The sequence below is a fragment of the Heterocephalus glaber genome, unplaced genomic scaffold (genome assembly GCF_053883595.1).
Source record: "Heterocephalus glaber isolate CG9 unplaced genomic scaffold, H.glaber_assembly_v1.0 deba00001472, whole genome shotgun sequence".
Classification (NCBI taxonomy): Eukaryota; Metazoa; Chordata; class Mammalia; order Rodentia; family Bathyergidae; genus Heterocephalus; species Heterocephalus glaber.
Window position 1 is genome coordinate 96478256 of NW_028258315.1, and position 26904 is coordinate 96505159.

A 26904-nucleotide genomic window follows, 5' to 3' on the forward strand; every position below is an offset into this window, starting at 1 on the left:
TTTCTCAAAGAAGTAAAAACAGCAATTAAATATATGAAATAATGTTCAACATCACTGGTCATTCGAGAGATGCAGATGAAAACAACACAGATTCCATCTCACCCCACAAAGATTGGCTGCTTTCAAGAAATCAACAAATAACAAATGCTGGCGGGGGTGTGGAGAGAAAGGAACCTTCTCCATTGTTGGTGGGAGTGCAGACTGGTGCAACCACCATGGAAATCAGTATGGAGATACCTCAAAGAACTAGGACTACAGGTCCCATTTCACCCAGCTACTACTGGGAATCTTCCCCAAAGAATTAAAAGAATCATACCACAGCAATATATGTGCACCTATGTTTATAGCAGCACAGTTTGTAATATCTAAAGCTTGGAAACAGCCCAAGTGCCCATGGACTGGAAACTGGATAAAGAAGATGTGGTTTGTCTATAAAATGGAGTACTACTCAGCCATAAAGAATGAGAAACTAGAGACATTTATAGCTAAATGGATGCATATTGAGGCCATACTCTTCAGTGAAATAAATAGGACACACGTGTAAATACCAAATAGTTTCTCTAGTGTGAGAAACTGAAGGTGTAAATAAGGATGAAAAGGATTAAAATGAATAATTGATAATTTGAAATCAGAAAAGTTCCAAGGGTTAGGGGACAGTGGGAGGGGAAGGGGAAAGGGAAGAAGGGAAAAGAAAAATTATGAGAAAGAAAAAACAATGGAATCAAACTCTCTGTAAATAGAGAAGGGTGGAGGGGGTAAAGAGTGCACAGGTAATGGGAGAAAAAAATAAAAACTAAGATACAGCATGTCCTAGTACAAACACCCAGTGATAAATGTAAATGTATTTTATACCTAAAATGTACCAATAAATATATATAAATAACAATTTAAAAAATAAAATGATATATCCTAACTCACTCAATGCATTCAGAGACTCATGTAGTTTGTCTCTTTTTTTTTTATTTCCATTAAGTTTATTGGTGCATTTTAGGTATACAATACAGTTACATTCACATTGGGATCTTGTACCTTTATATGATGTATCTTGGTAGTTTGTTTCTTTAATGAAGTAATCTTATTATGGTATAGAAGTGTGTCCCGTCCCGCGGGTAAGTCAACGGAGACCCTAGAGGGGGAGTGAGAATGACAAAGGACAGGGGACACGAGAGATGGAGACAAGACAGGTTTCTGATCAAGTCTCGTTTATTGCGGAAGCTGCTACAGCATATATACCGTAGGGCTAGAGAGAAGGAGCAAGGGGAGGGTACTGGGGCTACTTCCTTGTTGCAGGGTAGACTTGCAGCAGGCCCAGACATGCCCGTAAAAGGCACTCAAGAGTTCTAGCGGGGGGGGGCAAGGCCCCCCACAGGTCCTCCCTTTAAAATTATAATTTTAGAAAGGCATCAGGAGAGCCAAGCCTGCGGGGGCTGAGCCTGTCTTAGGTCAGAGCGACATACGTGTCTGAACCGTGCACCTTACCCGTCATCGGTTAACCAGAGAATCAAGGCTCTGGCACCTGTCTTCGGCGGCACACGAGGGCTCTCTCATTTCATGGCACACTTGCTCAGTTGCCCGTCATTAGCTTGCCAGCCCACTCACCAGGTGGGGCAAGAACACTTTGCCACGGCAAGGACCTAATCGACGGTCCGGCATTTGTCCTGGTCAGCCATTGCCAATCTATGATAGTAGACCTGTATGGGTGCCGTTTTCATTGCCTCTATCTGGGCTCTAAGGAAGGCCATGATTTTGTTGTATATTATGGGCCCCAAAGAAATGAGCAGAAGTAGGCCCAATAAGGGTCCCAGCAAAGGGAGAAGATAAGGGAGGAAACCATTGAGGCCAGTCCAGAGGGGATTTTGAGCGAATTCTTGTCGTCGTCTGTTTAGATCTTCCTGAAGTTCGTGAATTTTTTCCCTGACGATCCCAGATTTATTGGCATAGAAACAACAATGTTCATTTAGGGCTATGCAAATCCCTCCTTGTTCCACTGTGAGGAAGTCCAGGCCCCTTCTATTTTGAAGGACCACCTCAGCCAAAGAATCGATCTGATCTTGTATATCTGTAAGAGTGTTGGAGAGAGCTTGAACATCATTAATCAACTGGTTGGATAATTTGGCATAGGAGTGTAACGCCACTCCGATGCCAGCAGAGCCAGTGGCAAGGGCACCGGACACCCCCAGCCCCACGAGCAGGGGGACCAGTGAAACGGCCCTTTTATGTCGCCCAGCGATATAGTCAAAGCTGGGCAAGGGCACCGGCTCATCTCCAGGAATGAGGGCAATGTCCGGGAGGACAGTCGCCACCACGCACAGCCCAGTCCAATTAGTGGGGAGGGAGGTGAATGCCAAGCTCCCTCCACAGACGAGCACGTGACCCGGGGCAGGGCAAATGGCGGCAGAGCCATTAAGCATTACAGAGCAGAGAGAGAAATTTTGGACTCCGACAGGTATATCGAAGCTATCGTTGTGGCCCGAACTTAGATAACACGCTGAAGCATTGAACTGTACTGGCTGGACCCTGAAGGGCAGAGAAAAACTGCAATTGTAACTAGAACTGTTGGCATAGTCAGTTTGGTCGACAACTGGCAAGGCAAGGGGCAGGGGTGTGCCAAGGGTCAAGCATAGCCAACAATCCGCAGCAAAGGCGGGGTTGGATGTATTGATCAATTGATAAGTGGCCTCTAAGACACTCAGGGTTTGGACGTCAGGGTCTGGGCCTTGAGGTTTGGGAAGGGCCAGCGGATGATAATTTAGGGAGGGGTACATCTCTTGGATGATAGTCTCGAGCTGTTTTTGTACTCGCTCTTCCCTGAGCTGATCTGAAGGCCCGCCACCATCAGATACATGAATTGGGGCCTGTGGCGACCAGCACACATCTTTGCCGGGACTGCCATTGCAGGAGGCTTGGCCAAATTTAGGATATCCAGTGGGGCTGGAAAAGTCCCAGTCACCTCCGACGGAGCCCCTGTAAGTTCTTTGTAGAACAGCAGTTAGATATATTTTTCCATCAGAATGTGTACATTGTTGGGCTTCAGTGTAACAGGTAGAATGCATCTCTGTGGCCTTGGCACAATTGGCAGGGCATGGCCCTGGTTCGCCATTGACTGTTGGTATGACTTTAGGCTTAGGGACGCAATCCCATTTTTGGTTATATCCTTCTGCTAGCGTGGCCTCATAAACCAAGTAGGCAATCTTGTTGCCGCAATCAGTACTACGAGTGTAACTTGTGGGTGCAGCCCTGCCAGAACCCCCAGCACAGTCACAGGGGTTACCATACAGGGCAATGAGCAGTTGTTCTTTGTTAACTGGTTGAAATCCGCTTTTTGTTGTCGGTGCCAGGAACAGCAACAGACCATGCAACAGATTCAGGGATGTCATCTTTTTAACCTGTAAGCAAAATTTCGTCCTGCAATGTAAGCAAGGCTGGGCTGTAGATAAGAGAGTTAGGCTAACCTGATTAAGCTTTTGAAGATAACCAATGCGGACATATTACAATAACATATTTAAAACTTAACCAATGTAAATATTTTGTAACAACATATTCAGTGCTTAAATATCAAGAATAACCAATGTAATCAATTTATAACATATTTAGATAATACTCGCTGTGATGTGTCTCCCATAAGATTATAATATAAAATTTACTAAGGGGTCCCTTTAATGAATTAAGACCAGAATAATCATTTTCTGGGTGGCCACTTCTATATTCATCAAAGGGAGTCCCCAACTATATTCATTTTGACAAACAATTAAGAATATATATCTTTTTATTTTACAACTGTCAATTGCAATTTGATTATTGCATGTAGCTGACAATACACATTACTTTCATAAAGTAAATCTCAGTGGCACTTTGATCAATTAGCAACCTGGGAAGGAAGGCATGTCTTTAATTTAATAATATTTATCTGTAAGTCAATTTAACAATAGGTGAATATCCTTTGAAAAGGAAGGAACATATTGAGCTCAACTGTACGAACACAAACAACAGACAATAGACAAACATATGAGACAGTGTATAAAATTAGGGTGCACTCAAATATAACTGGCCAAATTGAATTATACTATTCTCTTTATGATTATTAGATTATAATTGTAGGCGCCATTGTTAACTGGTTGAAATTGGACAATGTTAGGTCATCGGCATCATCAACATGCTTATCAACTTGTTTTACTAAGCGTTCTGGAAGCCACCTGGCCGACTTCATTTCCTTGGAGTAAACACACACTGACCCTCGGCCCCAGATGAGTACGGGGTCAGGCCCATGACATGAGTGGTCCAGGGGGGTCTCTCCACATCACAGAGGCAAATTGCTTTTGTGTCTCTGGTTGCCAGAAACGGTTAGCTGCGGATAATCCCTTAGCATCCAAATTTAAAAAGTTAAGAATAAAATAGTGCATGTGATATTAGGTTTCTGGGTGACCCCTTGATAGGGTACCATTCCCCCTTTTTTATTTTATCTAATGTAATTTTGAGTGTGAGGTTGGCTCGTTCTATAATGCCTTGTCCTTGTGGATTATATGGGATTCCCGTTATGTGTGTTATATCTAATTGTTTGCAAAACTTTGAGAAACCAGAGCTGGTATAGCCTGGACCATTGTCTGTTTTAATTTGCTGTGGACATCCAAGTACTGAGAAGGCAACTAGAAGGTGGGCAATTACGTTTAGTAGCCTCCCCGGATTGTAGGGTGGCAAATATAAATCCACTATATGTATCAACGTTGACATGTATATATTTAAGATTTCCAAATTCAGGGTAATGTGTGACATCCATTTGCCATAGGGCATTTGGAATTAAGCCACGAGGATTAACTCCTAGATGAGGTGTGGGAAGATGGAGGGTGCAAATAGGGCAGGTTTTAACAATTTGTCTAGCTCATCTTCTAGTAAGTTTATACATGAGGCGAAGCGTGTGGGCACTGAGGTGATGTAACTGGTGTGCCTTCTGTGCCTGATCAATCTGAATGGAGGCATCAATACTTAGAGAGTAGGCAGAAGCCTGAGGTCTTGTGGCCAGATCTGTTAACCAGTTGCCTTCTGTAAGTGGGCCGGGTAGGTTAGAGTGGGCACGAAGGTGCCCAATAAAAAAGGGCTTGGATCTTTTTCTGATTAGATCTTGTAATTGAATAAAAAGACCACCAGTTTGAGAAGCGTGTTTTATCAATCCACATGTCTCTAATAGGGGAACAGATTGAGCAATGTAAGCACTGTCAGTAAAGAGATTAAAGCCTTGTTCAGGGAATGCAGAAAAGACCGCTATGACTGCATGTAGCTCGGTTATTTGGGCTGAAGAACAGCTGGTTTGGAATTGGACAATGTTATTGTCCCACACATAGGCAGCTATCCCGGTAGAAGAACCATCTGTAAAGACTAATAGGGCTTCTGTTAGAGGAGAACAGGAAGTGACTTTTGGGAAAATGAACTCATGTCTATTGGCAAAGTCAATAAGTTTGTTTGGAGGATAGTGATTGTCTATTAAGCCTGTATAAGAAGCGAGAGCAATTGGCCAGGAGTCGGTAGTCTGCATAAGCCAATCGATTTGATCTTTAGGGTAGGGTTGGATAATAATATCAGGTTCCTTTTCAAAATACATTTTTCCATGGTCTCTGCCTAGGATAATCAGGTCTGTAACCGCAATGTAGTAGGGATAGAAGACCCGTTTAGGGGAAACCGGGAGATGAACCCACATAAGGGGTGCGGTTTGCCAGAAAACAGCAGTGGGAGAGAGGTTTTGTAGATAACATACTGCAAAGGAGAGTTATAATCCATAAAGGTAATTGTTTGGTTTTGGATAGCTTGTTCTACCGTGCTAATGGCTTTACGTCCTTCGGCGGTGAGCTCCCAAGGTGAAGTGGGGAGGCTATCTCCTTGTAGGTTATCATAGAGAGGTTTTAGGTCATGTTTAGTAAGTTTTAAATATGGCATGAGCCAATTTATATCTCTGAGCAATTTTTGGAAGTCGTTTAGGGTTTTAAGATTGTCCAACTATAAGGTAAGCTTTTGAGAGGAAATGTTATGTCCCTTCATCTGAAATCCGAGGTAAGTATAGGGGTCTTTTAGCTGAACTTTATCAGGGGCAATTTGGAGGCCACGAGACTCAAGGGCCTGTCGGAGATCAACATAACAGGCTAAAACCTCACTTCCTTGTTGTCCCGCCACTAGGACATCATCCATATAATGGACAATGTACATCTGAGGCCAGTTGTCTTGGGTGGATTGGAGGGCTGCGGCCACAAATGACTGGCATAGGGTGGGACTATTGGCCATGCCTTGGGGCAGTACTAGCCATTGAAAGCACTGCATTGGAGCACAGAAATTGGTCGCCGGAAGGCTAAATGCAAAGTGTTTTTGATCAGCAGGGTGCAAGGGAATGGTGAAAAAACAGTCCTTTAAATCAATGACAACTTTATAATATCCAAGGGGGATGGCTACCGGTGAGGGAAGACCGGGTTGTAAAGCTCCCATAAATACCATGGTCTTATTGACTGCTCTAAGATCTTGTAAGAGCCTCCATTTTTCTGACATTTTTTAATGACAAAGATGGGAGTATTCCATGGGGAATTGCTGGGGATGATATGGCCAGCGTGAAGCTGTTCCTGCACCAGCTGCTGAGCCGCTAATAATTTATCTTTGGAAAGGGGCCATTGATTGACCCATACTGGATATCTGAGAGCCAGGTGATCTTTTCAGCATGGTCCGCAGGAGTGTCAATGACCCCTATGGAAAATGGCCTAACCCTGCTGGGGGGGGGGGGTCGAAGGACTGGCTCAATGGGCTGTATAATACCTGCAGAATTTTTACCTAGCCCTTTTCCTGGAATGTACCCATTTTTAAACATCTGCATAGTGACGACTTCATTAGGGCTAGAGATAATCATCCCCATTTGTGATAATAGGTCTCTCCCCCATAGATTAATGGGTAACCCTGAGATGATATAAGGTTGAATGGTGCCCTGATTGTCATTTTGGTCTTTCCAGGTCAGATCTTTGGCACTTTGTTTAGGGTTTTGACTCTGACCTATACCCTTGAGGTGGGTGAGGGTGTCTTTTAATGGCCACGCCTGAGGCCAATCTTCTCCTTTGATGATAGTTACATCAGCACCGGTGTCTACCAATCCAGAAAACTGTCTCCCATCTAACCATAAGGTCATGAGAAGCTTCTGGGCTGAGAGTATTTCCGACCAGTAGACATTGGATGAGCCGAATCCCTGGCTGCCTCTGACGTTGTTAAGAGCCTTATTAGAGGTAGGGAGAAGGGGAAGGAGTAACAATTGAGCAAATCTTTGGCCTGATTGAATGGTGTTAATGGCTTTGGGGGAAGAAACCATAACTTTAATCTCTCTGGAGTAATCACTATCAATCACCCCCGGGTAGATTAGCAGCCCATCCATAGTGCTGCTGCTTCTGCCTATTACAAGCCCAAAGGTCTCCTTAGGCAGGGGTCCAAAGACCCCTGTAGGGAGGGCCTGTACCCCCATTTCTGGAGTCAATACTGCGTGGGCAGTGGAACTGAGGTCCAGTCCAGCACTTCCCGTTGTTGTTCTGAAGAGGTCTGAAATGGATTGTTGTTTGCTGGAGCAAAATTGAGTGCCCCGTAAATTTGTTTGGGTCCGGGGGCCCGGGGCTGGCCCCCTTTCCCGTTTCCCTGGTCCGGGTTATGGGCAAGTGGGAGGGGCCGGCCTTGAGCATCCGTCACGGACTTGCATTCATTCGCCCAATGTCTCCCTTTATTGAATCGAGGGCAAGGCCCCAGAGGCGTGGCCCTAGGGGCCGACGCCCTAGGGGCCTGACATTCCTTGGCAAAATGACCCGTTGTCTCGCACTGGAAACATTTGTTACCCGGGCCGCGCGACAAAAACTGTTTGACCGTGTAACCCTGCATGGCGGCAGCCATAGCAAGCCCCTGTTGGTAGGCGGTCCCAATTTCTGAGCAAAGGCGAATGTAACCTGAGAGATCAGTTTTCTTTTTATAAGGGCGGATGGCAGCCTGGCAAGCAGCATTAGCATTTTCAAAAGCAAGCTGTTTAACAAAATCTGTCTGGGTTTCTGCGCTCCCAAAAATCCGACCCGCTGCTGTGAGCAGGCGGTGAACAAAATCCACGAAGGGCTCATCAGGCCCCTGTCGGATATTGGTGAGAGAAGCACTCACATCTCCTTTAGAAGGGAGCTTTCTCCAGACTCTAGTGGCTGCGGTCTGAATCTGGGCATACAACCCCGCATCAAATTGCATCTGTTGATCGTTGGCGACATAGGCCCCATCCCCCAGAAGCATATCGAGTATCTAACCATTACCCGCCTGAGCACTGCGTGTAGCAGTATCTCGGCAATTTTCCACATATTCAGATTTCCATAGTAAATAATCACCTCCTGTAAGGGTGGCGCAGGCCAGAGTCTGCCAGTCAGTTGGGGTGAGCCAATTTTCTGCCACCAATTCTAAAATGGCCATTGTGTAAGGTGCAGTGGCCCCATATTGAGCAGCGGCCGTTTTAAGTTCTTCAATGACCTTAAAATCGAAACCACTGTGGTGTCTCCACGCCTGTCCCTGCGCGTCAGTAGTTTCAGTTACGGGAAAGGCTTCCACATTTTCAAGTTCTAGGGGTACTCCTGATCTGGATGGCACCCTAGTGGCCGCCCCTCTAATGGGGGTTCGTAGCTTAAATTTGTCCTCTCTACGGACATTTTCATGGGTTTTGTCTGTTCTTAAGCCTTCGAGCTGGGTAATAAGTTCTTGGTGTTCCTTTTCTAACCTTATTTGTTCTTTTAGAAATTCTATCTTGTCCCGGAGTTCCTTTTGGGGATCAACAGCAGGGCATGCCAAAGCAGGCGCATTGGGAGTGTTGGGTACTGGAACATAAGGAGGCGGACATTGAACTACAGGTGGCCAGTCAGGATTACGATATCTGGTTGCCTCCTCCTCAAGATTGGCCCAGTCAGCCTCCCCCGGATCGTTCTGTGGCAAGGGGGGGGGTGTCTGAGGTGGCGGAGGGAAGGGTACAAGGCCGGTTCCTCCTTTACAGGTGGGGCAGGGTCAGAGGCAGGGGCTGAAAGAGCAGAGGCGGAAGCTGAGGAGCGCCGAAGCTTTTCTTTAAAAGGCTGGAAGAGGCAGAGCCCGCCTGTAAACCCTCATCAGTTGCATTTTGTTTTTTCTTGTCTGAGTCATTGTCACTATCAAAAGACATCAAGTCTTCTCCCTCATTCTTTGAGGGAGTCCCGACCCGCAGGGGCTCGGGCCTCGGCGCCATCTTGGCATCTCGGGGGGTGTTTACAAACTCCTCACTCCGAGGGAGAGTGATCGACCCTTCCTCCAATCGGAGAGCTGTCTCCCCAACCTGGATGGCTTGAGCCACCAGCGGATCTTTGGTTTTTTGGGAGATAATTTCATTAATAAGATTCCAATAAGAAAATGCAGTAATCGGGACCTTTCCTGGTCCACAAGTAGCATAATAATCTTTAAGGGCCTCCCCTACTCTTTTCCATCTCCTCTCGTCAATGGTACCCTTGGCGCGAAACCAAGGGCAGAGATCTCTAATATAATCAAAAAATTTTAACAACTGTTTGACTGTAACCTTTACCCCTCGTGTCTGTAAAGTTTAAGACCTTTTACAAACAACTCATGTTGGCTAATCTCCTGTCCCATAATCGCTGCTCAACTCACCAAGGTGCAGGAAAGACAGCAGGTTCACGTCAAACGCAATCCTCTTTTTTCTATTTTATTGGGCCCCCGAGCAGCGTTCTTCACTGGATCCCGTTCTCGGGCCCCCACGTTGGGCACCACTTGTCCCGTCCCGCGGGTAAGTCAACGGAGACCCTAGAGGGGGAATGACAATGACAAAGGACAGGGGACACGAGAGATGGAGACAAGACAGGTTTCTGATCAAGTCTTGTTTATTGCGGAAGCTGCTACAGCATATATACCGTAGGGCTAGAGGGAAGGAGCAAGGGGAGGGTACTGGGGCTACTTCCTTGTTGCCGGGTAGACTTGCAGCAGGCCCAGACATGCCCATAAAAGGCACCCAAGAGTTCTAGCGGGGGGGGGCAAGGGCCCCCCACAGAAGTGCTATACAATTAGACAGGTCCTTGACTTGCCTCCATTTGTTTTTCCCACAGAATGTTTTGTTTTGGAAATGTAAGTTTGTATTGCTGGGCTCCTGCCCAATGTATCAAAATCTTTTGTGACTGTTTGAACTGTGTGACGGTTCAGGAATGTTCTGTAACTCTGCCCCTATGCTTCAGGAATGTTCTATAACTCTCCCCCCTCCCCCCCCGTTCAGTGAGCATGCTCACATGGCATGCCCCTCTCAGGAATGTTCTGTTGTGCCCCCCCTGTTTCATTGAGCATGCTTGCCTTACCCTGCAGATCCCTACATAAGGAGGCTCTCATTTCTGCTAGAGCGCTCAAACTCTTCTGAGCCCACTGGGGCTCTCCAGTGTAATAAAAGTTTTTCTCCGCCTCTTTAAAAAAAAAAAAAAAAAAAAAAGCTAAGGAATAAAGAGGAGTGATCATGACGTTAACTACTTCAGTAAATCGAATCAAATTAGTACAAATTTTTTTTCAATTACCATGCTAAAATAAAATCAACTAAATACATTTTAGAATCTAAGGAAAGACATGATGAACAACACCCCCCCCAAAAAACCATAATAAATCAAGAGATCAACTATAACAGGATAGTAAACTAATATGCTCAAGGATCTAAAAAAAATTTTATGAAATAATTCAGAATTTATATAATGAAACAGGAACAGATTAGAGCCTAAGGAGGGAAAAATATACTCAGTATGCCCACAAATACAGTGAATGTTTAAATTTTTGAATTACCGTAACATATACATTGCCATTGATCCCTTTCAAAATATTCCCCCTCACTAAAAACACTTCAGCCATCATCCTGCCACTTTCTGAAGCAGTTCTGGAAGTCCTCTTTTATGGGTGACTTTCGTTGTGCCTCTTGTGGCTGCCTTGATGTCCTGAATTGAAGAAACACATTGACAAGAATTTTTGTCAAATAAAAACAGGATGGTGCATCCTCATCCACCTTATTCACTGGATCTGGCACCATGCAGCTTCTTCCTCTTCCCCAAAGCCAAAATGACCATGAAAGGTAAATGTTTTGAACTGATTCAGGACATGGGGGCAGCCATGACAGTGCATCTGAAGACATGAAAGAAGACTTCTGGAACTGCTCAGAAAGCAATAAGAATAATGGGATAAGTGTGTTCAAAGCAACAGGGAGAGTTTTGAGGGGGATTGATGCCAGTGTGTCTTTTACAGTAATACATTTTTCTTAATTTAAACATTTACCATATTTGTTGATCATGTCCCTTGTAATTTGGGAAATAAAACACATAAGAGATGAGCTAGAGTATTATATGTAGAGATAAAATGAAGTAGGATATTAAAGGTAAATAGAAAAGTTCCAACATATGTATGAGACATGATCCTCAGAGAAAAGGTCAAAGAGAAAGAGATAGAGTTCAGATTCTCTAAGAACTGATGAAGAGCCAAGCTCATAAACTGAGCAATCAGAATAGTTTTAGAAAAGATGTGAGTACCAGAGTAAACAACCTTGATCTAATAGTAATACATAATAATCAATACCCAAGTGAATCTGTAGGGAGAGCCCTATGGTCTCCTTCAAACACAAATGGTTTATTCATGTAAAGGAACCAAAAATGGAATTTCAGTACATTCCTTAAAAATGCGTGCTATACAAACAAGATCACACCCACTGATCACAATGCATTAATATTAGAAACAACAAGAACTCAAACTCTTATGCTCAGAAACTTAAGTCCTTACATCTAGATTTATAAATAATTCGCAGTTTAAAGAGGTAACCAAAATAGAAATTGCTAAATACTTAAGACTTTTACCTACATTCATGTTGATGAAATCCCTGAATTTCAGACCTGTTGGGATGGAACCACACTACACTTAAAAAACTTTTTAGCCCAAACAGCCATACTGAAGATTACAAATAAGCAAACTAAGCTTTCAACTCAAGAAGCCAGAAAGAGATACAAATAAATCTACAAAATATACAAGAAATTTAAAAATAAATGCAAACAATAATGTAAGAGGAGAAAGGAGATAGGAAAATTTAAGCAATAAGATCTAATGAAAGGTACAACTTTGTAAACTGTGATGAATACAATTAGAAAAAGGCATAAATTAAGAAGGACAGTATTTATCTGTAGTTAAAGTTAAAATATTTGAGTAGCGAACCCAGGCACTTCACATTTGTGCTATACCCCACCCCCTTTTAATTTCTGAGACAAGATCTCCCTAAGTCACTAAGTTCCCTGGGGCTCAAACGTGCGATCCACTTACCTTAGCCTCCCGGAGTCCTGGGACTGCAGATGTACACCAACACGCTTGGCTGTGTTTATTTTTACAGTCCTTATCTTTGAGAGACAGAAACTAAAATAATTATGAATAAAATACCTGGGTTTCCCTCAACATGCATGAGATGAACAGGAGTGTCCATAAGCTCATGCTCATTCTAAATGAATGATGGCTACATGGAGATCACTATACTATTGTACTTCTGCATATATATGTTTAACATTTTCTTTAATAAAAAACTAAAAATAATATTTCAGAAGAACTAAACTAAGCATTTGAAATCTCATAAGCATTTGAAATACACACTTAAACCCTGTACTAACAAATTTTTAAGCCTAAGTTACAGGCACAGTAAAACATGTATCGAACGCATGGTGTGTGCCAGCCTCTGTTCTGAGCCATCTACATGTATTAGCTGGAAGTTAAGCTTTAGTCTCACTGTGAGACTTTGGCCAGTTACTTCACCTCAACTTCAAATACAGACACCGCTACTGTACTACTGGGGTTCTGGGGAGGATTAAGCTGGTGCATGTTACACACCTAGAAGAGAGCCTGAGACATCACTAAGAGAAAAATGCGTATTAGTGATTACTAAAGACTGAATAAGAGAGTCTTCCAAATCTTAAGGCCCACCACCCCCTGACAAAGGCTCCATCTAAATAATAATATAGAGAGGAGGACTTAGCACAAATCTGATTTAAGCAGACATGGATAGCACTACAGAAAAGTATAGGCCAGTCTTAGTATATTTTTATGTTTCTGTATCTATATCTAAGAAAACCTAGCATACTAAAACCCAACATAGTAGGAGAATTACACATTAGGAAAATGATTTATCCCGGTGATGTATACTGATTAACAGTACCAAAAAACTATCCGTGGATTTAGGACATTATTAAACAGATTTCTAAACCAATCAATAGAAAGTAGAAAAGAACATAATAAAACAACACATCCATGACCTCACCTAAATACCCTTAGTGAACTGAAAACAGAAAGCATCCTCTTCAACCTGGGAAGTGTTATTTGCCTATAGCTCATATTTGTAATCATACTGAAAACTCAGAAGCTTGACCATGAAAGATACGATACCGGCTCTCACTGCCACGACACAAAAGCTATTTACGTTCCAGCCAAGGCAGTAAAAGCAAAACCCAGAAGAGTAAGTAGTAAACAGGCAAAACTAGCCTTACTGGCAGATGAAGATGTAGCCAAGTACACACGGAACCCCAAAATTATCAGAACTTAAACAGAGTTCTCCTCTGTGACTGGATGCAAGTTCGCCACGTGAAAATAAGTGATGCTGTACCAACAGAAACTCTAGAGTACCTAGCAATAAACTTGAAATCAAATCGGCAAAGACTATGGGAAGAAGTTCTAAACCTGACCTGAAGAAACAAAGACATTAAAATGAAAAACTGAAAACGTGAATTTCCTCAAACCCATCATAAATGGAGAAAAACAGTAAAAGAAATAAAGGTAGAGAGCCAAAACTGTTATGGAAATGTGCTTTCTCAAGACTTACTAAAAACCTACAGGAACTGGATGTGGAAAGGCACACAAAATAGAAAAACAGGTTTAAAAGGCCCAAATAGAGCATTCAAAAGCAGGCCCACATAGATGAAAAGTCAGTATATAATAAACGGGCAGTTTATGTCAATGAGCACTGATAAGACTGTTCAGTAACACATGCTGGAACAACCAGTTGTCTCCCTTACATCAAAACAATAAGATCCAGATAAATAATTAAATATTAGAAAACTTAGAATATCTAAAAGCATATGAAAAAGCTGTGCCTTCATTTGGAGCCGAATAGTCACTTGCCACTTAATGAAAAGCATAAATTCTGAGAAATGCACAACATTAGGCGATTCTGTTGGGCAAACACCACAGAGTGTGCTTACACAAACCTAGAGGACCGATCCAAGTGTTACACACTGTACATAACCCTATGTGCTATATACTTTTATATAAATGGAGACACAGAGCATTCCTGTACACCAGCACCACCACAGATGCATGCGCGCAGAGCTGCACTAAGATATTACTCCAGTTAAAACATCTCTAGGCAACAGGAACTTTCAGCTCATTATGACTTTATGGGATAATCATAAATTCCATCTATGGTTAACCAAAATATTATGTAGTGCATGACCCCACATTTCCATTTTTTATTCTTCCTATCTGTAAGTTCAGTTTAGCTATTTGAGATAGTTGTAAACTGTCTTCAGAGCTGTCCGCCACTCTCTACTCAGCAGCCCACAGCTAAAGCTGCCCCCCTTTTCCTCCTGTACCTCCCAGCTCATCCCAACTGCAGGTATATTGCTATCCCAAGGCCACTTCTGAGCCTCTCATTCCACATGAGAGTTCAGCCTATGCATCTGCTGAAGCCTTTGGAAGATCCCACACTCACACATAAACATTACCTTCAGGCAAGCTTCCAGACCCCTCTGCCCAGCATTTCATTCACTTTTGTCTCCTCAAACAGATGTGAATCCAGTGTACTTATGTACTAATTTCATTCTAGTGTATCTGGTGCCTTACAAAATCTGAAAATTTCAAAATCTGAAAATCTTGTATTTCCCTCCATCAGGTATGGAGCAGTTTCAGCAGGAATGTTACATGCTCTTACCACCCTGTCTCAGCAACTGGAGAATGAAAATGCAGTGTATGTTTTCCAGGTTGCCAAGATGATCAATCTTATGAGACCTGGAGTCTTCACAGACATTGTAAGGAGTTTGCTTCTATTTAAAACCCGGGTTTTCATACATTGTAGCACAGGGCTTCTCAACGAAGGGGGATTTGTCCCCCTGGAGACATCTGGCAATGTCTGGAGACTGTGTCACCTCTGCAGATAGCAAGAGGAATTCTAGCATTTAGCGAGTAGGGGCCAGGGATGCTGCTAAATATCCAAGATGGCTCTTGACAACACAAAATTATCTGGCCTAAAATGTCAGTGGTGCAACTGAAAAATTCTGCATTAAAGTCTAGAGTTCTCTGGTTATAACATATAGACATTCCATTATCTCAGTGGACTATCAACAATGAGAACTGTTTCCACGTTAACAGAGATCAAATGGATACAAAGAAGGTAGAGATCATAATTACAGAAGATTAAGTGATTTTTTTAGTTTTTTAGTGAAAGGGAGCCAAAACAGAAGCACCCGAGGCAAGGCTTTATTGGGGGAAAGAGCTGCTGGGCCGTCTGGAATAATGGTGAGAGCAGCAGCCACGGGCTGGCTGGGTGAGGTTCATAAGGGCTGAGAGAGTGTCATGGAAGTAGATGATTGGCTACGACTGGGGGCAAGGTTTAAATTTATTGGTGGCTGAACCTTTAGGTGGAAAGGACCAATGGCCAGAGAAATTGGGGGTAGGGGGAGTACTCTCTGGAGTGACTCATTTCCTATAGGCAAGGAGCCATTTTAGGATGCAGGGTTGTCAGGGCCATTTTATCTAGCAGAGAACTCTTATCACTTAGATAACATTTTTGCTCTTCCTGTCTTCCTGGTAATTTTTTTTCACAATTTCATTTTTCATTGGTATTACGAGATGCCTAAGCTATTGTGTGGCTCAAACTATCTTCCTCTTCTTTTTCAGGAACAATACCAGTTTGTCTATAAAGCAATGCTCAGCTTGGTCAGCACTAAAGAAAATGGAAATGGTCCCACAGCAGTGGACAAAAGTGGTGCTGTTCTAACTGCAGACGAATCAGACCCTGCCGAGAGCATGGAGTCTCTAGTGTGACTGGAATTCTGAAAGGGCACTTCATTTGTAGACTTCTGAAGGCGGAGAACTTTTTTGAGGCCTTTTTTGCCAGACTCTAGGTTATACAATAACCCAGTTACTTTTTTATACTGATAAAATTTTTGATATTTATTTTTTGCCATTTTATGTCTTAATGGTATCCTACCAAGCACTGCACCTCTGTTCATTTCACATGGTGAAACTCAATTTTACCTAGTTTGCACTATATGATCAGTGTCACTGCCTATAATCTGATTACTAAAGCAACCAAGATGTGACATTCCATGACAACATTCATGCTACCTTTTAGTTCAGTACAGTGAAGGTCTTTGTTATGAAGGTGAAACTTGATTTTATTACTGTTGCTAAAGCAGTTGCATTCTCCTAGCAGGCAATGCTGTACTTTTCCTCAGTTCTCCCCTCCTATGTTTTAGGCACTGTTCAATACTGTATGCCTTCTGTATTTTAATGGAGTGGATGAGCATTGCTGTCTTTCACAGAATAGCAGGCCACTGGGAGCAACTAAGAAGGTCTATCAACATCATGGCCTTGAAGCAGTTCCATTTATGATGGTTAAGAGATCCATTAGGAAATTAGAAGGCTTGAGTTGCTTCATGTAAACATCTCTTATTAGTTACAAAGTTTTATTCACAGCTTTTTTAAATGTGTCAAAATAAAGGATAATTCTGTATTACAGCTTTCCCAGTAGCTATGTGGACAGTGTGTGTTATTTGCATTTGACTCTCTGAAATGGCTTTCCCCTAAAACCAGGGCTATCTTTTATAATAGAGAGATGGCAATATTTTACATAATTCAGTTATGAGACCCATTAGTTAATCCTCACTAATGCTTCTTGGTTTATAATACCAAACTCACAGAGAATGAAGGTGGGAAAATGAAGATTTTTGCAATAATAAAAACTAACCATATAATTAACATTCTTTTCTCTCCTTTTCTGCCAAGTATTTCTTTTTTTGGCCGCCGGGGCGGGGGGGGGGGGGTACCAGGGATTGAATTCGGCACCTTGCGTTTGCGAGGCTGGCAGCGGAACCACTGAGCTAAATCCCCAGCCGTCTGCCAAGTATTTCTGAATAAATCTCTTAATTGCATACATTCTTCTACTTAAAATTAATCTGAAAATACTGTATTAGCAAAAAAAGTATTGGGACTACTGAAACTCACATGTCAATAAGTCTTATTGGAAGAATTAGAAAGTTGAATAAAGGGTGATATCTGCATTTTTAAGTGGTTCTTAAAAAGATACAGCTCTGAATACTTTTTGGAATTAAGCCTCAATGACAAATCAACCATGCCAGTAGTCATCAGAGAGCCCAAGGAAGTTACTTGGTCCAACCTCTGGAGCTGCATTCACCCTACTTTACAGAATGGGGCAATCAGGAGATAGGACTCAGCAGATTTTGTTAGCAATGTAAACTACTTACTGAGATGTTACTTCAGGTGCACGTTTGCTTTTATGGGTAAGCCTGTGTCATCACCAGAACACACCTATTAAGAAAAGCAGGGTTTGGCTCGTGTTTATGTCCAAAAAACTTCAACCAAATGGCTGCAGTGGCTGCTCTCATACTTTCTGGGTAGACCTGAAACCATGAATGATGATGAGCATGGAGGTTCTGTTTATGTTGACTGGCTTCCACGAAGTTTGTTAGTGTAATGATGGGGCCCAGAGTTACTGAGAAAGTGTCCACAGGCCAAGTCCAAGGATTTCAATGCAATGATGAGGTCAACTGAGTTTTCATGAGCTACATAATTTACCAGGGTTACTCTCATTCATTCAAGAACATGGAATAGTTGCTTTTCCAAGAACTACACAGGAAAAAAAAACATTCAAGTGAGTGGGTTTGCCAACCTGAATACGCTAGATGACACAGACACCTTTATAGTCCAACAGCTCCCACCAGAATTGGTGCTCTACCTAACACAAGGAAAGCTTAGTCGCACGAGCACTGCAGCTGCTGGAAGGAAGGCTGAGGGGCATCAGGAAGAGAAAGGTAAGAGCTAGGTTTTCAATCAATTAAATCAATTATTTTAGTTGTGCACATAATGTACAATTGATTGATGTGGACTAATGATGTTCCAAGATGGCACACTGTTTGACATTCAGAAGTAAAATTTGAGTTGCAGCTCATGGTTAATGGATTCCCTCCTGTTCTATTTATAGAGGGATCAATTCATAGAAATGCATACCTTCCAACTCAATTGTGTGACTACCTCTTACATGTGTGAGAATCATGATGAAAGAAAGGAAGGCAGTAAACAGGATAAAACATAATAAAGGTGGTTTAGAAGATCTCTGTAAGCAATCTGTATGTCTACAATGGGCTTAATTGAAATCTGCAGACCCTAACGCAGCAAGCTATAAGCACCTGCTATTTGCCTATCTTGCCACACTGGTCAACACCCTTCACTGAGGAGTTCCGTTCAGCAGTTCTCTGCTTTCACCACACAGTGTGTCCTCTTATTATTATTCATTTGTTGCTGGGAAAAACAAAACAAAACAAAACAAAAAAAACGCTTGCATCTTTCCAGAGGTAGAGAGTTCCAAAGATGGTATTTTCTTTGAGACATAAGCACATAGCTCAAGTACATAAGCAAGTCATTACCAGTTGCATTCAAGGGGAAAGGAAGTAGCTGTCCCAAGATCACATGTGCTGTTTTTTGAGATGAGCTGGCTGTATGGTTTAGCTGTAGATAAGCAGAATGCACATGTCATACAGAACTGAACTGCTGTGACCACGACAGGTGGTCATGCTGGACATCTTGTTGCCAGGAGAGTTCTTGCACCCTTTCACCATGATACCGTCTTTTATACTTAAACAGTTAACTTCTCAAGATTACTTGATTTTCCTAGTTTTTAGACAGTGGAGCTTTTAGAGTTCATTTCAAGTAGAAGAGTCCATTAAGGCCAAAGAAGGATTACGGTGTTCAAGGTATGGTTGTTTGAATTTTTACCCAGTGACACTGAAACCAATCAGTAACCTTCATTATTTTATAATGACACAGCACAACTGCCTTGATATGACTTTTCTTAAATGCATATATACTATATTTAAAATTTCAATATAGATACCAATTTAGTAAAGCCACATATTACTAATTTTAAGCAAATAAATGCAAACTCATAATTTAAGGGAAAATAATCAAAATGTACTTGCCTTAAGAATTTGGTGGTTACACTAGAAAATGCATTTTCAATTCTAAAACTTCTGTTCAGATGGTGCCAGAGAATTTTTGTATGAAGAAAAAAATGCCTGCTTTTTTTTTTTCTTTAGCAGCTGTAATTTCACTTATTCCTTGGCACTTTCCCTTATTTGCCATATCAGCTTTACTTATCTCTAGAAAGAAGGCATGCTAAAAAACAGGGAATGTAAACAATATTTCACCTCTATTTGTCTTCACTTTTAAACTGTTTTTAGTAGTTTTGTTAAATATTTGCAAAAGGAAGCACTTTCTACAAAGGATTATTTCAAGAAAAATATTTTAAGTTTTAAGCAATAAACATCTCTAAGAAAGGAAATAGTTTATAAAATGTTGAAACTCTCCAACATTTGGGGTAATGACTCCTTTTTTGTTAGGACATTTGAAACTAGCAAGCAGCCATTGTTTGTAAAGAATTCAGCCTTCAGAGAGCCTGCCCCAGTGCAGAGGAGGTGACCCATACCATCACCCCGAAGCACCGAGGAGCGGAGGTCCCCCTGGAAGCACAGAGGAGGTGAGCTGCACAGGGGCCAGCATACCCCCTTCCCCAGTGGCTGTGCCAAGCCAGTACCTGGATCCACTCCTCAGAGTTGCAGGGGTCATAAAGGACATTGTTCTGAGCTTGAGAAGATAGAGCAGAAGTGAACAAAAAGTGAACAAGTGAAAGAGGGCCTGTCTGAGGAAACTTGATGAAAAAGCCCACTAGAAAAGTAAAGAAAATCTCTGCAATAAAGGCACACCAGATCACCTTAATTGGGGGAGCAGCAGCGTGGACCAGAATGGCACAGCTACAAGCAGATCCCAGCCAAGGCTCCATCCCAACCCCAGAGGCTGGAGCACACTGGCCCAAACCAAGGGCCCGCCTGGAAAAGAGCTGCACAGGCACACAACCGCCAACCAGAGATTTCACCTCAATACCATCGGTAAGTGCATGAGACCATAACCAGAAGCTTGCTCACACAACAGGAACTGGGGTGCACAACCCCCAGCCAAAGGCCCTTCCAGACAACAGCTACATAGGAGCCCTAACCAGTGGCATACCTAGATACCATCCCAAGTGTGTTCAGGCCCTAGCTAGAAGCCCAGTCAGACAACAGGTCACTTCAGGGATCCAGAAGGCCACCTTTCTGAACACAGGAATTAGTGTACTGTTGAGCAGCAGAGAAAAGGCTCCTTGGTGGCTTGGTGAGAATTGAAGACCACTGGATGAGCAAAAAGTTGCCTCAACAGAGGCACAGCAGGGTGCATCTGTTGAAATGAGAAGACAGGTAAATAAGTCTCAAAACCAGACTTCCAGATCACCTAAGACAACCCCAAAGGGAAATGAGATGGAACAATCTGATACTCAACCACCTGGACACCCTGAACTGGCAAAAAAAGAGGATCTGGAAAAAATGAAATCAGAAATAATTTCTCAAATGACAGCAGAGATTGTATCCATAGTGCAAGACATGATTAATAAATCTAGAGAGGACACAGAAAAAAGTAGAGAAGCTGAGGAACATGATGGAATCCCAACATAGGAAACAAATGGAATCCATAAAACACATGCAAAAAGAGTACTAGGAGATTAAAAACTCCATTGAAAGTTTACACAGCAGAATGAGCCAATGTGAGGACAGAATTTCAGATATAGAAAATAAGATTGCAATTAGTGACCAGGAAAAGAAAAACTGTTTCAAAATTGTAAGGGACCATGAGAAATCAATCCAGCAGCTGCTAGACGACGCAAAGAAGAATAAACAGACTGATCGGAGTCAATGAAGAAACAGGAGAAAGTGCAGAGGACATTAAAAAAACTGTTCACAGAAGTAATGGCAGAAAATTTCCCAAGCAGGGGAAAAGAACTCGACATACAGATAAATGAGGCATATAGGACTCCAACTAGCCATGATAAAAAAAAAAACCTACACATCGGCATATAATTGTTAAGATTCCAGAAACCCAACAGAACAACAAAGTTCTATAAGCAGTTAGAGAAAAGAAACAAATCACATAAAAAAGAGAGCCCATCAGAATCACAGCAGACTTCTCAATGCAAACCCTCAAGGCAAGAAGAGCTTGGAGTGATGTATTCCAATCCCTAAAGGAAAACAGCCTCCAACCCACATTAACGTACCCTGCAAAACTATCTTTCAAAATTTATGGAGAAATAAGATACTTTCATGACAAACAGCACCTTATGAATACTTCATGAATACCAAACCAGCACTCCAAAGAATTTTACACAATATCCTAGGAAACAACAATGAGGATCACAACCCTAGGAAGCCCAAAAGAATGAATCTGTCAGGTACAACAAGAAATTAAACGCAAAGGGGGAGAATCCAACAGAAAGAAAAAGTCATCACAACAATAAGTCAATACATATCAGTTATGTTAATGGTCTCAATTCACCAATCAAAAGAAACAGACTGGCAGAATGGGTCAAGAAGCAAAATTCAACAATATGCTGCATAGAAGAAACACACAATTCAAAAAGAAACTCATAGACTGAAAGTTAAACGGTGGAAAACAACACTCCATGTGACAGGAACCCGAAAAAAAAGCAGGAGTAGCTATCCTCTTTGCAGATCAAGAGGATTTCAAAGGAAATTCTGAAACACTTTTGGTCTCAAGAATTTCAGATAAGGGATAGTCAACTTGTATGTACAAATCTATTGTGAACATGTATTTTCATTTCTCTTAAGTAAAAACTTAAGAACAGAACTCCTGGCTATTAACAGCAATACAAGGAATTTCTATATTGGTTTCTGAAATGGTTTTATCATTTTACATTCACATTAGCAGTATTAGAAAGTTCTAACTGGTTTCCACCTAAACTGACATTTGTTCTTTTAAAACTTTTAACTTAATCGCCCTAATGAGTGTATAATATGATCTTGTTATTGTACTGATTAGTATTTTTCTGATTCTAGTGCTGCACACCTTTCCTTGTGCTGTACTGGCTATTTATCATATTCTTGTGTCTACTTTTTCATTGGATTGTCTATTAATGAGCTGTAAGAGCTCTTTATATATTCTGGTCATAGGTTAGATGTACTATAAATATGTTGTTTAAGGACTACTTTTCATTTTCTTAACGATGTCTTTTAAATTTCTAAATTTTGATGGAATCTCATTGATCAGTTTTTTCTTTTATACATCATGTTTTTTGTATCCTAGGAAATTCTTGCCTACCCAAATTCATGAACATTTTCCTGTATAATTTCTTCTTAAAAGTTTTATAGTTTTAGTCTTTCATATTTAGGTTCATAGATCCCTTCAAGTTATTTTTATGTATGGAAATAAAGGGTTGAGGTTAATTTTTTACATACAGATACCAGGTATTCTAGTACCATTTGTTGAAAACACTATCTTTTCTTCTGCCCTTCAGTTGAGTTTATATTCTATAAAATTTTAATATTAAATAATCTTTCAAAAATCAGTGGACCATATATGAGTGGTTCTATTTCTAGACTGTTTTATTCCATTGATCTATATGTCTTTCCTTATGCCAACATTGCCTTGATTACTACAGCTTTAGAAGAAGTCTTAAAATTAGGTAATAAATGTCTCCCACAACTTATTTTTTTTCTTTTTACTTTTCTAGGTCCTCTGTACCCCTATATAACTTTTAAATTTCAATATCCAATTCTTCATTTATAGCAAGTATACACAGACCTGAATTTTTATATATACCTTGTTTTCTAATCCTGCTAAATTCAAATACAAGTTCTAGGGGCTCCAAGAGATTTCTTAGTATTTTCTCTGTAGATGATCATTTCATCTACATATAAAGATTTTACTTCTACCTTGCCAATGCTATGCTATTTGTTTCCCTTTATTGCCAGACTATTTTGGCTTGGGCCTATGTTTCAAAGTTTAATGGACAGATGAAGAGTAGGCATATCTGCCCTTGTTCCCCACCTTAGGGAGAAAGCATTGTATCTTTTCCATTCATATGAGGTGTTTTTGCTCAAAGTATGGAGTACATGTTTTTTATCTGTTGAGAAGGTTCTGTTCTACTTCTAGTCTCCTGATTGATAGCTTTTACCATAAACAGCTGTAGAATTTAGTCCAATACTTTTTCTGCAACTAGTGACAGGATCATATGGCTTTTTCCTTTCCTCTGTTAAAATGATGACTTATGGGGGTGGACCTTCCAATGCTGAACCAACACTGCCATCCCTATAATAAAACCACTTGCTACATACTGCCAGAACTGACTTCTAATAGTTTGGTTAAACAAATTTCTATCTATGTTCATGCATTTTCTTCTATTATCTTTATCTGGTTTTAGTATTAGCATAATGTTGGTTTCCTAAAATGAGGGGAGAAGTGCTCCTTCTTTTTTCTGGTTTAAATGTTTGATGTAATTTATCAGTTAAAATGTATATGAGCCTGTTGTTGTCATATAGGTAGGTTTTCAAGCTAGGAATATACTTTCTTTAATAAGTTCTATTCGAATTTTATATTTCTTCCAGAGTCAGTTTCATTAATTTTTCTTCCAAAGTACTTCACAGAAGTTGTCAAATTTATTTCAAAAAAAGATTTTTTAAAGATGCTTTCTATATCCTTTTAAATTCTGTAAAATCTGTGGTAATGTCCTCTAAATCTTGATATTGTAATTTAAAAATGTATAATTGATATTTTATAATAGGAAGAAAAGGTCTAAAGGGGTAGGGGAAATGGGAGGGGTAGGGGAAAGAAAAGAAGGGAAAAAAATATGAGAAAAGGAAAAAAATAGATACAAAGCCTTTGTAAATAGGGAAGGGTGGAGGGGGTGAAAGGAGGGCAGGGGAATGGGGAAAAATAAGAACCAAGATACATCATGTAAAGGTACAAGATCCCAATGATGAATATAACTATTTTATACCTAAAATGTACCAATAAACTTAAAGGAAAAAAAAAAATTCAGCCTTCATATTGACTCATAGCAAGATCCATCTCTGCATTCCGAAAGAATCCAACGTGTGTTATTTCTTCGAGGTGGTGATTGTGAAAGTTGGGCTTTTAATTCCATTGACCATTGTCCAATAGGGGTTAGACAATTAGTCAATGAATGCATCTATCACATCGATCCCTTTGGAAAAAATGACTTTTTAAAATTTGTTTGGGATGGAAGGGGTTTTGTAACCTGAAATTTCTCTTTTCTTCTGTTTAAAACTATATCAAATCATTCTATTATAGTGTTACTTAATAGGTAAATCATATTGCTAATAGATAAAGTATGATTTTTGATGTATTCATTAGTACTGAGCATTTCTATGAAAATATCTACATCCAATAAAAGCAGATTACTAGTTTCCCTGGACAGATCACATCAATACCTTCATGAATACTTTGTCTTCATTTTTATGTAGTAAAATGAACACTAGTAGTCATCTTTACACAAGTAGCAAACCAAAAAGAAGTATCTTTGCCTGCTTGATTCATCAGTGTTCTTCCTAATTTAAAGAGTAAGCAATGACAAGGTTTTACCTGTATGGAGAATCAAACTTCATCTGCTTTATGACTCTGCTGCTAAACTGTAAACAGAATTCTATTTTCTCCAGCATATCAACTGCATTTGTGGCAACTTCTCCCTCTTACCGTTTATTGTTTAGGAAGAAGGACATACCATGGGAAGACAAGAGAATCCATGGACTCTCTGTATGATCAGTACAGGTGCTTCTACTTTGAGAGAGTTCTGGCATTTCCAGACAGGCTCACAAGTCCTTTGGTCCACCATTCTCTCTTAATGGCTCCACATCAATTGTTCAATTCTTACTACCAGGTTTGTTTGGTTTCTTCCATGTAACAGGTGATATTAAATTTTCCCTAAGTCAGTAGAATAATCCCTTCCAGGAGTATATGAAAGGACAATTCCAGCACAAAAGAATGCACCTCCTCTGATGATACAACCTAGTTTTCTCCAAATGCTACCCATGGGAACTCTAATACTCTGTATGAGAGAGTGCACCAGAGGGTCACAAAGTGATGATCACTAAACCTGTTCACTCCACAGATCTATTTGGTCCGTATTTCTTTTTAAAATTCTACTAGTTTACCAACATTTTAAAAATGAAAACTTTTATGTTCAGATGCAGATTTTCAGCTCCTTTCAAAAACGTGGGTGATGTCAGGAGAGCAGGCTCACAGTTTCCCATGGCAATAACAAGCTGGAAAGGAGCAGCAGTTGTCCCTTGACAGTGGGTATGGACTGTTGAGTTTACTGACTCATCTCTCCCTGTCACATTTTGTCTGGCCATTATCATTCATCTGATTAACCTCCCCAGACCTTGTGGGCAGTTGCCTCTAAGTCCATCTTCCACCTCAGGTGGGTAAACCACTGACCAAGAGCAGCAAGAGAAATGGTTATGTTGGTTCTCCACCATTAAAACCCTGCCAGCCTGGGGATGGTTGTGCACACCTATAATCCCATCACTGGGGAGGGTGAAGCAGGAGGATCTGTGAGTTCGAGGCCAGCCTAGACTACATAGTGAATTCAAGGCCAGCTGAACTACATAGAGAGACCCTGTCTCAAACAACAACAACTAAAACCCTGCTAGGCAGAACAGTGCAAAGGGAAGATCCACGTGCTTAACTGCCTCTTGAGTTCACCCAAGGTGATGCCTGCCATGAAGCACCAGTGATGACTTTAAAATAAATCAATTTAACAACTCCATGGCTTTTACTGTCTAGAATGCAACCCTAAACAAGAAAGCTGCATGTTTGTTACTAAAAATGGGGCAAGAAACAAGATAGCAAAAGCACTATCTAAAACTCCTCTTTATAAAGATTTAATTGTAGAACTTCTAAGTTTTAGGAACAAGTTACTTATACCATGCTGATTAAAAGAAAGGATTAAAGATACTCATTTTATGGGAGGGGCAGGAGAAAGGAAAGAAGGGAAAGGAAAGAAGGGAAAGGAAAAATGCTGAGAAATGGAAAAAATGGAAATAAAGTCTTTATAAATAGGGAAGGGTGGAGGGGGTGAAGGCAGGGCTAGGAATGGGGAAAAAATAAGAACCAAGATGCATTATGTAAAGGTACAATTCCCAATGAGAAATGTAATTGTGTTGTATACCTAAAATGTACCAATAAAAGAATTTAAAAAAAAAAAAAGATACTCATTTTATATTTCCAACTGTGTTAGTAAAATCTAATAAAGGTACTAAGAGATGGAAACCACAATTTGGCTACCAGAATGTTCAAATTACCTTTTGTGATTGGGAAGCTAATTTGGCTAAGTCTAACAAAGAAATTCATAGTACCCAAAATGTTATAGTTTGAATCACTGGACTTTTTGTAAATCCAATGGGTCTTGCAAAGCTTAGAATGTTCTAAATTAGGTATTCCTTTAGTATTATATTAGGATCTATTATATGACCAGTTGCTGAACATATACTACAGACCAAAAATTAGTTAAACTCCTAGAAAGTAAAGTTGTTGGCAAAGGCATTTCAGAGCACATAAAGATTACAATGTAATCTTTTTTTTGGTACTGGGGACCAAACTCAGACGGGCGCAGTGCCACTGAGCTAAATCCGCAGCCCTACAATTTAGTCTTAAAAAGAAGTTCAACAATTTTTTCAGATATATGTATTTGTTACTATAGTAGAGATGGTTTTTAGA

General features: G+C 40.9%; 1 protein-coding gene and 1 long non-coding RNA gene across 10 annotated transcripts in view; one reads left to right on the forward strand and one right to left on the reverse strand.

The window, feature by feature from the left end:
• The window catches only part of LOC147826497 (receptor-type tyrosine-protein phosphatase gamma-like), a 121043-nt gene extending 104018 nt beyond the window's left edge, over positions 1 to 17025 (forward strand). For 6 of the 9 annotated variants that reach the window (XM_087181622.1, XM_087181630.1, XM_087181621.1 and 3 more), the window contains 2 exons: positions 14939 to 15074; positions 15943 to 17025. In XM_087181622.1, coding sequence (XP_087037748.1) covers positions 14939 to 15039 — 101 coding nt within the window. In that variant the 3' untranslated portion in view covers positions 15040 to 15074; positions 15943 to 17025. The other 3 variants (XM_087181627.1, XM_087181624.1, XM_087181625.1) reach the window with 3 other exon arrangements.
• The window catches only part of LOC110347069 (uncharacterized), an 87900-nt gene that overhangs the window by 41981 nt on the left and 19015 nt on the right, over positions 1 to 26904 (reverse strand). Inside the window, exons 3-6 of the long non-coding RNA XR_015439204.1 lie at positions 12331 to 12404; positions 11878 to 11909; positions 10350 to 10451; positions 9655 to 9807 (exon numbers count right to left, since the gene is read on the reverse strand). This is a non-coding gene — a long non-coding RNA (uncharacterized LOC110347069). The remainder of the gene's footprint in view (positions 1 to 9654; positions 9808 to 10349; positions 10452 to 11877; positions 11910 to 12330; positions 12405 to 26904) is intronic.